The sequence below is a fragment of the Aulonocara stuartgranti genome (genome assembly GCF_965226115.1).
Source record: "Aulonocara stuartgranti genome assembly, chromosome: 9".
Lineage (NCBI taxonomy): Eukaryota > Metazoa > Chordata > Actinopteri > Cichliformes > Cichlidae > Aulonocara > Aulonocara stuartgranti.
The window spans coordinates 31,495,561-31,508,537 of record NC_138960.1 but is presented as its reverse complement, the minus strand read 5'-3'; the positions used below and the strand labels follow the sequence as shown (position 1 = coordinate 31,508,537).

The 12,977-nt window shown below is 41.1% G+C and overlaps 1 protein-coding gene across 1 annotated transcript; it reads left to right on the top strand.

Annotated features, from left to right (window-relative positions):
* Positions 1-2,827: 2,827 nt before the first annotated feature.
* Positions 2,828-11,063, top strand: LOC309714613 (uncharacterized protein; the record flags this gene model as incomplete). The annotated part of the gene is made up of 6 exons (XM_082547159.1): positions 2,828-2,965; positions 3,149-3,233; positions 8,178-8,492; positions 8,567-8,833; positions 9,174-9,470; positions 10,509-11,063. The coding sequence occupies 6 exons, from the start codon at positions 2,828-2,830 to the stop codon at positions 10,694-10,696; spliced, it is 1,290 nt and encodes a 429-aa protein (XP_082403285.1). The 3' UTR covers positions 10,697-11,063.
* Positions 11,064-12,977: the final 1,914 nt, after the last annotated feature.

The following is a 12,977-nucleotide window of genomic DNA, read 5'->3' as shown; positions in this document are numbered from 1 at the left end:
AAGGCCAAGGCAAAGAGATGACCACAGCAATGCTGTGAAGACGAAACCCCCAGGAAAGGTCCAGTTCTCTAAGGACAAATTACATTTTTTTAATTAAGATAATATTGTGAAACAGTCATGTGACATGTGACTTTCTTATCATGGAGACAAGAATCTGCCAAAAGTAAAGCACTGTTGCCTGAATGCACCAGTGTTCAGTTTTTTTTCCCTCTCGTATGTCTGAAAGCATCGTCGTTCTTTCCTGTAAATTTCAAGAAGTAACAAAGCAAGACATTCACTTCTGAACCAACTGATGTCGGGCTGTTCACACTGAAAAAAAAGAGTCAGTTCCTCACTTTAGTCCAAAATGATTAATAATGGATAAAAACATTTCACTGGAATATGATGCACACATAATGTCTACAATAGTCCAGGAGGCAAAACATCTTCACAAAGCAAAAGTAAAAGTCCAGTTCAATTCAAATGATTAGTACTAGCATACCTGGACAATGAGGAGTGTTTGTACATGCTCCTGGGTCTTTTGACCCACCGTTGTTTTCTATTATTGTGATGTATTTTGGTTGTGGTTTTCTAACGCTTTGGTTTTTGGCTCTGTTCTTGTCACGCTGGGGCAGCAGTCGTGTGGTGAAGTGAGAAAAGGATCCAAAATGCAACAACACAGTACAAAACAGGAAATGAGGAACAGGGAGCAACTAAAGCCTATACTGGGTAAACTAGTAAACAAACCTGAAACTAGTGATGGCCCACTTGAAGCTGATGCTCCGGTGCCTGTGTCAAAAAAATCGACACACTGCTTCAGAAGCTCTGTGTCGAAGCTTGATTCGTTTGGCCAGTTTTGGCCTGTTTATTTTAAACAGAATTATCTGTGCTTTTAAGTGCAGAATGTCTGTACTTTTGCCACCCTTGGTCTATATTAATTAGTCTATTAAAAAGTAATCCTTTATTATTTCAGCTAAAAAAAAAACAACCATTTTTTTACTTTCTGTAGGCCCATCCGGACCGGGGCCCAGTTCAGCAGCGCTGCCCGGCCCCACAGAGCCCGGGACAGCCGTCGGTCATTCAAGTGACTTGAATGACCGCCAAAATGTTTCTCCCACTGAAAATGTTACATCCGGATGAACAGAATCAACTTTTGGGGGTTCATTTTACCTTTGTTAGCCACTTGGCTATGGTAGTAAGCAGTAGACAGATGGTTGACACTGATGTGGCTTATTGCAGTGGTCCCCAACCTTTTTTGCGCCACAGACCTGTTTATGCCCGACAATATTTTCATTGACTGGCTTTTTTGGTGTCGCGGATAAATACAACAAAATAAAACCAGTACTGGTACCGAAAAAAGAAGATTTGTTCATAACACACGTGAAAAGACCCAGGAAAACAGAGTTAACAATTAAAAACGATAACAAAATAACACTGAAAACTGATAAAAACCCTGAAAACTACACATTTCACACCCAAGCCTCAACTCTTGCGGCCCGGTGCCAAACAACCGGTCCGGGGATTGGGGACCGCTGGCTTATTGAATGTTTTGGACCATGTTTAACATAATAATAATAATAATAATAATTAGCCATTAATTGGAAGAGATGTATTGTTTTGTCTGCTATTTGCATACTGTCTCTCACTATATAAAATATATAGTGTATTATTTTACTTATTTTGTATCTGTTGTATTTTATTTGTATTTTTTGTATTCTCCTTCTGCTATCTCTACCTGAGCTGAGGTAACGCACAAATTTCCCCGCGGTGGGATCAATAAAGTTTTATCTTTATGGGCAGAGGAAGGGTTCGCCAGGCCACCCAACAGACCAGGACAGGCCCTGTCTGAGCCACTCACATTCATAAATCCACTCGCGCTCACACGCTCTGCTCAGTCACACTGGCTCTGATTACTAATCACTAACTAACTACTGTAAACTACTGGAACAACTATCTCCTCAAAAATGTTTGTTAAATTAACCAAGCTTATACAGACTGTATATAACTACCAACTCTTGCCAGCTGTGACAATCAGTTATCTATTTTGGCCTCAAGTGTTCCTGACAAACAGCACAGTTTAGGTAAATGGCCTGTATTTGTATAGCGCTTTACACATTCACTCATCCACCCAGTCACACACTGACTGTAAGCTACATAGTAGCCACAGCCGCCCTGGGGCTCACTGACAGAGGCGAGGCTGCCGGACACTGGCGCCACCAGGCCTTCTGACCACCACCAGTAGTCAACGGGTCTTGCCCAAGGATACAACGACAGAGACTGTCCAAGCCAGGGCTCAAACCGGCAACCTTCCGATTACAAGACGAACTGCCAACTCTTGAGCCGCAATCGCCCCAGTAACACAAATGTAATATCCAAACTCACTATGTCATCATTTCAGAGGATTTTTAATTTGATTTATTTTCAGATAAAAGCAAAACTGAATCTGCATTAGCTGTGCCTGTACTGCATTTGACCAGACATGTCAAAAACTGCACTAACTGACATTTTAGTCTTAATATATGAAAGTCATCTATTTTTATGTATGAATGACTGTCGAAATGTTCCTGCTGTCATGAGATAAAATGCTTTCTGAAAGGAAAAACATCTGCAACTAACACCAGCAAGTAAGAGCTTATAACAGATGGCATCGTCATATCCTCTGTGTCTGCGTGTTTGTGTGCGTGCAGAGATCAAGGCGATTGTGGGGTGAAGAGGTTACATTAAAGTGCAGTAAGAAAATCACAGTGGACACAATCTGCACACTGCATATGCAAATCCACATTTCTCCCGATACTGGCATAAATATTTTCTGTTTTATCAGTGCTGTTCAATCAAATATGCAAATAAAATGACCTTTGACCAGGATGCTGTCGTCAGGGGAGAGCTACAACAGGAGCAGTCTGCCGCTCCCCGTCAGTCCAATGACCTTCTGCACCGTAATGGCTTGCATGGTTTCAAGAAATCCACGGGACTGCTGGGAGTGCGGGTGATGGGTCATATTTATAGGCCTGGACGTGCTTGTATCCATATGATATATTGTTAACGGAGTTGATTGAAGTAGTTTTTATTGGATACTGGATGGTTACTTTACAGGGCACCTCTTCTGAGAGCTGCGATGCATGCATGGAGAAACGTGAACATTCCTCTTATTTTAATAAAGTTTTGAACGATTTTAAGCTTTAACGCGGAGGGGACGATGAAGCGGTGTCTGCTTGCCCTGTCCCTCCTGAGCTTGTGGACTCTCGCAATGGAAGGTAAGAAATTTCTGCTTGTTTTTGTTTTATGGCCCAGGTCCATTCGCTTTGACTTCGTACACGATCTCTGTCGCCTTTCACAGACAATGCGGGTGGCTCCACTCCGCGGTCTACCGGTTGTCCCGGTAATTTATCCGGTGTCCAGTCTAGGAGTTTTAACACTGCCGGTGTTTCAAATTATCTGACAAAACGAAAAGCCTCGCTGAAGGAAAGAGAAATGGTTTTTCTACAGCTCATGCAGATGCGTGTCAATGTTATCTGTAAATAATGCAGAGTAACATTAATACATGTAAAAATAAATAAATAAAGGCCATCTGCCTGGATTCATTCCAGCGTGTTTCTGTGGCATAACCTATCAGCTCCCGTGGAAACTCCGGGTTCTCTGCGTACATGGTCACCCTGTCAGCTTTTTGACATTTGCTGCTGATTCTGAAAAAACCGCCCACGTTAACTAATGGTGCTGATAATTTAACCTGAATAACTGCCGCTGGACTCCGTGTCAGCTGCTATCAGAACGGGTTGTTTTTATTCCACTTCTTATGTCTCAGTGTTTCTGGGTGCAAAGAATTCCTTTATGATACGATGAATTGATGATTTTCAGCAGTTCAAAATCACACCTGTGTGTCTGACAGGGTTTCTATGAGACACACTGACTTGATGTTGATGATGAGTATGCCTCAGAGAAAGAAATCCCTTGTTTCTTTTGTCTTCTCCAGCTTCACCACAGAGATATGTGTTCTTGTTCTTCTAGTTTTAAAAAATGTTAGTGTGTAAAACTGATGAAGGAAAAAATGCATATTTGAAATAAAATGGTTGAACATATTTTCAGAGGAAGAAGTCATAAATAAACGTTTGAGCGAATTTCTGAAGTCTCGTCATGTTGCAGTATCTCTGTCAGAGAACGAGCTCGTTCAGCTAAAAGCTGTTTTTCCTGAGTTGGACCTTTCAAGTGTTACGGTTTTAAACTTTCAGATTCTGAGGAGTCCTGTAAATTTAAAACGGTGTTTATGCGTCATACAAACTCTCCAACAATCACAAATCTCTTAACCAAAATAACACTTGCTTTTTTCATCGTAACATTTAACACTAAACTGCGTGCAGCAACCCTTTTGTGCGGCTTGTTCTCATAATATTCTGTCGCCAAACCTTTGCGTTGTGAAAGAGTAAGTCTGACAAACACATGCTGCATGTCTCATTTAAACTCTGACAGAAGCTTGTTAACATCTAAATAAGGTTTTGTTGTGGTGCAGAGCATCAGTAAATCTGTCCCATGGGCACAGTTATTTCTGCCATTAACCTAATTAAAAATATATTTGCATTCCCTTTCAGAGCGCCTCAGGGGAACCACAAGATGAAGTGAATATGTAACCTAATGTGATTTCCCCCCCCCCAAGTATTCTCAGTCTCTGACATTGTTAGCCACAAATCAGTCCGTGTCGAGCACAAATGCAGTCCTACAGCTCTTCAACACCGCTCAGATCCATGATGCATAAAACTGTGTCAAAATACGGCAAGTAATTTGATTCTGGAAGATCAGCAGTGTTTTAGATCAATGTCTGAATCTTGCAGTATACAATAAAGAATCCGGGAGCAGCAGTGTGGCTTCATGCTGAGGGAGCACAACAGATGTGATTTTTGCTTTGTGTAGAGAAGGCCAGAAAGACTTGCATTGTGTTTTGTGGATCTAGACAAAGTGTGTAATAGGGTGTTAAGTAAGGAAGTGCAGCACTGCATGAGGAAGTCAGGAGTGACAGAAATGTGAGGCTGGTGTAAGACATGTATGAGGACGGAGAGACAGTGGTTAGGTGTGCAGTAGGCGTGACAGACTGGTTCAAGGTGGGGTGTTAGATTATTTTGGTGAAAGAAGAGAGCACAGGCAGGGTGTAGTGAGTAGAGATGAGTGTGAGGAGGGGTGACTTGTGACAGAAAGAGATCTCCCAATGAGATTTTCAGTGAGAGTGATGAGGATGGACAGGATTAGAATCAAGGATATCAGGTAATAGAGGACAAAGCTAGGATAAGATGGAGGCAGGTGAGCTGCTGTGGTGATCCTTAAAGAAAGAGGTCAAAATAAAAAGACAGGTTATTAGATTTCAGTGTATTGATGAGTCAGGATCTGACAGTAAATTATATATTTTATGTATATCTTGTGTAGTTCTGCACACCGTACAAGTGAGCTATGTCAGAGATTTCAGGTTTAGAAGGTGGACTAGTCGTAATAAAGAAGCCCTCAGATATATCGATAACACTAAAGAAAGCCTTCATACATATTTAATGAGGTCAGCTGCACAAAGAGCTTAGTCCTTGGACCAAATTTCCTAGCACTCTGCACCACAGCAAAACTATCTTTAGACGTCTGTCTAACACTAAAAGGCGGAAAGTAATGGTTGATGTTACATCATACAGGTCAGCTGTTACACACAGACTTCAGTTTTCAGGATATCACAGCTGTGCTTTGGATAAATGCCTCAGCAACACAATTTCTAACAGATAAGCTCACCCTTACTAAAAGAAACATATTGATCTTCAGTCTCCTCTGCTTTAGCTTGTATGCCACACTGTTTTCAGAGAAAAGCATGTGCAAAACGCTGCAAGTTTTCAGACTCATTAGTCTGCTCAAATGATTCCCAACAGTTCAGCAACTAAAATGGCAGTTTGCTTACTCGGCAAACCACGGCAGCAGCTTTTTGACACGGTGACACTGACTGTTTCTAAATTAGGTCCTCGCACTGAAGTCAGATAAAACTGAGGCTATTGTATTTCAGAAACACTTTGTCTAACCAGATGCTTACTCTGGATGGCATTATCTTGGCCTCCAGCAAAATTGTTGCAGTCTTTGAGTTCTTTTTGAGGAGAATATGTAATTCATGCGCACATTTAACAAATACATGGGACTCTTTTTCTTGCGTTTGTCAAAGAGCGCAGTCCCACATCTATCTTTAAAGTTACAAACATCCTGTCTTAGAGTAATGCTAAAAACTAGTTTATGCATTTATTACTTCTATGCAGGACTAATTCATTGTCACGTTCTTCTAAAAGTTCATCTGGAATACTGTAGCAAGAACACTGACAGCGACTAGGAAAAAGAATGCATATTTAGCTTGTTTTCATTGGCTCCCTGTCAATCAGGAATCACATGTAAAATTTCTCCTCACCTATAAGGTCTTGAATCAGGCCCCATCTTATCTTAAAGATCTTATAGTACCATATTACCCAATTAGAGCACTTTGTACTAACACTGCAGGCTTACATGTTGTTCGTTGAGTATCTAAAAGTAGAAGACAGGAGTAGAAGGCTAGTTTGAATCAAGGAGACAGACACTATCTCTGTCTCCTTGATCCTTGATTAAGATTAGCAAAAAGTAAAGTTTTAAGTCTAAAGCATATAGTTGGGGCTGGATCAGGTGACTCCGAATCCTCCCTCAGTTAGGCTGCAATAGGTCCAGGCTGCTAAGACATTACAATGATGCACTGAGTTTTTTTTCTTCACTCTCTTCTCTTTATTCACTGTGTGTTTCTACATCATTTTGCTTTTAAACATTAGTCATTATTAATCCATGGCTCTCTTGCACAGTCTTTGTCCTGTCTTCCTCCATCAGTCACTGCAGATGGCTTCCCATCCCTGAGCCTGGTTCTGCTGGAGGCTTCTTTCTGTTAAAAGGGGAGTTTTTGCTCATGGGGGAGGGTCATCTGATTGTGGAGGTTTTCTCATATAAATAAGACTAAAACTAAATTGAACCCATTTTGTTTCCTCTTTTGACAGTGCAGAGAAAAAGAGGTCTTTAACACTGCCTTCCACCAGAACTACACTTGTGGTTGTGTGTTCACAGATTGTCTTCTATCTTGGATGTAAAAAAAAAAAAAGTGGTTATTTGAGTTGCTGTTGGTGTCCTATGAGCTCAAAGCAGTCTGGTCGTTTTCCTCTGGCGTCTGGCATCAACAACAACAATGCATTTTCGCCCAGAGACTGTGCACTCACTGATATGTCCTCATTTTCAGACAGGTCTCTGTAAATCCTCGTAATGGCTGTGTGGGAAGATCCCAGTAGATCCGCTCTGTATGAATCACTCAGACCAGCCTGTCTAGCACCTTTCTCCCTGAATGCTGTTGCTCATTTAAAGTAGCCATCATGTGATTTGATTGGCTGAGTAATATTTGCTTCAGGTAATTCAACAGGTGTGCAAAATCACAAAGTGCAAAATGTGTTAGGTTAGTTTAGTTCACTTTACATTTGTTTTTGTTTTGTTTTGTTTTTTTGTTTTATAGCAGAAGAGACAATGAGTTCAGGCTTTTGCCTTTTAAAGAAAGATTTTAAAGAAATGTCTCCCAAACCAGGAAAGGATTTCCTTTGTCAGTGTGAAGATCTGAACATATTTGTGAAATTTTACCAGCAATACTATTAGATTCAGAAAGCTGATTTCATTTAAACGTATTTTCTAATTGGTGTGTTAATTCTGCTTGCAAAATAATACAAAATAGCTTGGATGTTGTTTCTGCATTTTAAATTTGAAGCTACAGACCCTTTTGACGTTGCTCTGCCAGTTTGTCTCATTTAGCACCTTTTTCCTGTAGTTCTACATGTTTTTGTTGCTGTCTGACTGCAATAAGCTATGTTAGCAGTCAGGGATCTCACCTTCTTCAGGCATCCTGGTTGTGCATCCCCTTCAGTTCTTGTACATTATCTGTGTGCCAACCCTCAAGTGCCTTGCACAGAAATGTAAGATTTATTCATCTTCTCCTGTTTAGTTTACTGACGTTTATCAAACTGATTTAGAAAGATGCTTATTTGAAATAAAACGGGCAGATCTATTTTTAGATGAAGTCATAAATAAATGCTTGGTCTCATTTCTTAAGACGCATCATGCCAATATATTTGCTCAGAGCAGAAGCTCTTCTAGCATGCTTTTTCCCCAAATTGAACCTTTCTTGTGTTTGTCTGTTTCAGATACTGAGGAATCCTGTAATTTTATGGAGAGATGCATCTTACCATGCAGTTCCCAGATTGGGAAAGAAATCGTCATCCACTGGTTTAAGACACCAAGAGACCTTCGTGTCCACTCGTACTACCACAGCAAAAACCAGTTTGGACACCAAGACCAGTGCTTCAGAAACAGGACTTCAGTGTTCAAGGACCAGATCTCCAGTGGAAATGCCTCACTCCAGCTGACAAGTGTGGAGGTTCAGGATGAGGGCAGATATAAGTGCCACACCAGCACCATCATGGGAAACCAGGAGTCATTTGTCAACCTAAAAGTAGATGGTATGAGAAAATTGCAGTAAACATCAGCTCATTTATAAAGATTGCTCACTGCTTGTAATCTTCATTTATTTCAGCTCCAGTTAAAGAAGTCAGTCTTGATCAGGTTGAAAACTGGATCAGCTGCCGTTCAGAGGGGATCTACCCTGAACCTCAGCTCTCCTGGTCCACCAGCCCTCCATCCAACATCACCTTCACTAACACCACCACAGTTGAGAGGACTGAGCAGCTGCTTTACAACATCAGCAGTTCTCTGATGCTTTCAGCCGGTGTTTATGACCTGCTCTTTATCTGCACCATCAGCACTCGCAGGAACAGGAGGAGAGCCACTCTGCAGAGACTATGTGAGTATTTCAACCAACTGAGATTCTCAAACTTTGGTGCAGAGCAACTGTAGGTGGATCAGCTACTCAGGCCCAGTACGACATACACACAAGACGTCACTTGTGCTTTCGGTTTAAAATAACAAACTCGAGTATTGCCTGAGAAGAGCTGTGTAGTTAAGGACATGGCATCACTTGTAATAAATTCACTGTGATTATGTGCATGCAGATGTTTACCTTGGATACATGTAACTGGGTCTGAATTGTGTGGGAATGTTCGGGTTAAAGTATTGGTGGGGACCCGATTGCTTAGGGCTTCCTTGTAGTTGGAGTATCTACTGTGGTTTTCGTTGTCTTTCAGCTCATATCAGTGGTCCCAGTACTGGTGTAACAATCACCTGCACCTCGCCAAACGCTTCACTCACCAACTTCAGCCTCGTCTGGAAATTCAACCAGACTCAGACCATCGTGAACCAGACTGGGACCAACTTTACCTACTCTGTGTCAGACGAGTGGAGGGAGAAGGTGAAGAATGTGTCCAAGTCAGGCAGTCTCATGCTAAAGGACTTATCTACAAAACAGGAGGGGATGTACACCTGTAAGCTCAGTAATGCTGAGGGGACTCACATTACCCACATCCACCTGAGAATAATCAAAGGTGAGATTAAGTTAACCTAAAAAGTCAGAAAATAAGTGCTGGGGGTTCTTTTTGTTTGTTTTTGCCTGTCCCGTGTGGTACTTTACCAATCAGAATTGTTGTCTGAAGGCCAGGAAAGATGCCCAACAGATTTAGTTTTTCAAGTGGAGAAAATATGGCAATGTCATATTGGTCCACTTGATTCATCTGTATTATTATTATTATTATTATTATTATTATTATTATTATTATTATTATTATTTCTTAAGTGAGTTTTTTGGAAGTTCCCACTGCAGGGAAAACCTTTTAATGAAAAGATATCACCTTCAAACTTCTATTTGACTATTAACAATAAAAAAAAATTTTTGCATTAATATTAATAGTTTTTTTTGAAATGATAATGTTTCAATATTCAAAATAGGAAATCTGATCATTGATAAAGAGAAATTCAAGATTATTAAAAATAGAGCTGTCTTTCGCAATTCTTTTTGGATTGAACCTCTTTATGCTTCTGAGTATTTCAGTTAAACAATGTAATAGGGCCCTATGAGCATCTCAACCATTCTTTTTTTGTGCAGCAAATGTCACATTTTTACTGATATTGTCTGTTCAATCAAAAACAACACTCAACATTTAAGTGCATACATACAAATGTATACAAGCTTTTTAACAAAACTAATTAATGAACAAAGGTAGTTTGTGTCAGGGTCGATAGCAGGGACTCAAGCGCAGAGCAGGTTGACGTTTCCAAAGTTTATTTACAACATCAGTGCAGAATATATACAGTGAAAGGGGAAATCCAGGCAGAGAGGAGGGAGAGAGAATACAAAACGCACAGGGACCATGACCGTTTGAGGGCATTTTACAGTTCTGTTGATTTTAAAATGTCTTCTGCACTGGAAACTGTAGAATATCAGCATCATTACTGGATTGTATTTACAAAGTTTTAAAGAAAGAGGAAAAAATATAGAAACTGTATTTTAAATGCGAAGTTTTATACTGGATTTGAACTGGATTCCTTGAGGAATTTATTAGTAGAAATTGACTCTTCTGTTTCAGGACGTCACATTAACCTTGTAGCCATTGTCACAGCTTTGGGGTCTGGAATTGTACTGATCGGCCTATTGACAACTGCTGCAATCTGCAGCACACAGAGAAGGGTAAGAGGCCTGTATTGCACTTTTCATAATTTATTAGCTTGCACCATCGAAACTGAAAAGGTAAAGCTGAATGGGCTGACTGAGTAGTTGGAGTGGGGCTCAAACACAGGACTCAGAAACACAGGTGAATAAAATAAAAAGGTGTCTCTATTAAACTGAAACAAAGTACAATATAACATGAGTAACAAAACGAGGAAAATTAAAACTTCAGCTCAGCAGGGAAAATGTACTTTGATGGAGAACACAACTGTGAGGGACAATGAGACAAAGGAGAGTGAGAAACTTACACAATATTTACACATTAGGTAACTGAGGAGATGGGAAACGCTGAGCTAGTCTGTCTGCATCATTCTGCCATCATGAGGGAAACTTTGCTGTTCATGTTGGAGTTGATGATTATTGAACTACTGTTACTAAACACATTTAAGTTAGATTCACAGAGTGAAAGGTAAATTTCAGCAGTACAACAATGATTGTGACCATGCTATAATCTAACAGCTATTTTATGTTTGTCATTGATTTGTTATTCATTACTGCAGCTCTGCTCCTGTTTGTCGTTGCAGCAACTCAATACCTGTTTTCACTGCAGCGATTTTGCTTCTTTTCATCAGTCAACGCAGAGTGTTACCAACACCAGGACCATGTCTGAGATTGCAAATCCTGAGCCTGAACCTTTGCAGCCAGAGCTATAGTGTCCTTATCCAACTGATCCAGGGGCTCAGTATCCAGAGGTCCCCAAACCAGCTGATCCAGAACCCAGGAGTCTCATGTTCCCTGTGTCAAAAGAACCAAAGACCTGCACTAAGAAGATGATCTCTAGTCATGATGGTGCCACACTGTAAATTTGGCTTTTTCTTCAACCATGTCATGAAAGTCTTACACTTTGGTGTCCTCAGAAGCTCATCTTTGGTTTTTGTAGATGATGAGGTTATGTTGGTTACATCAGGTGGACACAGCAGAATGATAATTAACATCTCCTCCAGGTCTGAAACTGTGGTCCTCAGCTGGAAAGAGGTGACAAGTCCACTCAGGGTCAAGAACAAGTTGCTGCACCAAGTGGAGAAGTTTAGGTATCTCGGGGTGTTTTTCACTCGTGAGGGCAGCAGGAGATTGTGGACATGGATGAAGTGATGCAGACGCTGCATCTGTCGGTTTAGTGAAGAGAGGGTCAAGCATGAAAGTGAAGTCATGATTCACCTGTCCATCTATGTCCCTACCCTCGCCTATGGTCATAGCTCTGAATAGTGACTCAAAGACGGAGACAAGTAGCATAAATGAACTTTCTCTGAAGGCTGGCTGGCCTCTCCCTTACAGACATGGTGAGGACTTCAGCCATCCGAAAATAATAATAATAATAATAATGGATACTTTATTGATCCCCATGGGGAAATTACTTGTTTTTCTCTGCATTTGACCCATTCACTCAGTGAAGCAGTGGGCAGCCCACTAAGCAGGCGCCCAGGGAGCAGTGTGTAGGGACGGTACCTTGCTCAGGGGTACCTCAGGGTAGCCGTTAAGTGGATTCGAACCGCCGACCTTCCGATCATAGGGCGACCACTTTACCTACTGAGCTATCCCTGCCCCCTGCCCCCCTCTGAGCCCTGAAACGGGCTCAGAGTAAACTTCTACACTGAAAGGAACCAGTTCAGGTGATTCGGGAAACTGGCAAAGACAAAGGATAACGAGAGGATGGGCAACAGGTGGGAACACAGTTGGAATGAATTACTCCCTAAAGAGACAGGAAGAAAAACAGAACACAGGATGAAAGACTCACTGATTTAACGAAGCAGAATATGGATCCATGTCTGTCTAATGTAATATTTTTAAGGCTGTCATGGTTTGCAAATTTAAAGTGCTGGGGTCCAAAGTGATATTTTTTTATGGGGCCTCAAATACCTCGTGGCAGAATATTTGCTGCTTTTCTTATTATTGCAGGGTTGGCAACCAAAGTAAAACTTTCTGGAACAGCGCTGCCCCCTGGTGGGTAAGGTTTTAATTACAAAATAGTTTTTCAGTTATTGAATGAGAAAGAAAGGATGGACACAGTATATCCTGTCATTTAAGACATTGTGAGTTTAATTGCATTACACATTAAAACAAGTATCTCTGTGCTTCTAAGGCACTTAATGCATTTCAGCTCCACCAAAGCGCAAACTAAAATGGTAAATGATAAATGGTCTGTATTTGTATAGCTCTTTACTTGGTCCTAAGGACCCCAAAGCGCTTTACACTATACACAATCATCCACCCATTCACACACACATTCACACACTGGTGATGGCAGCTACAGTGTAGCCACAGCCGCCCTGGGGCGCACTGACAGAGGCGAGGCTGCCGGACACTGGCGCCACCGAGCCCTCTGACCACC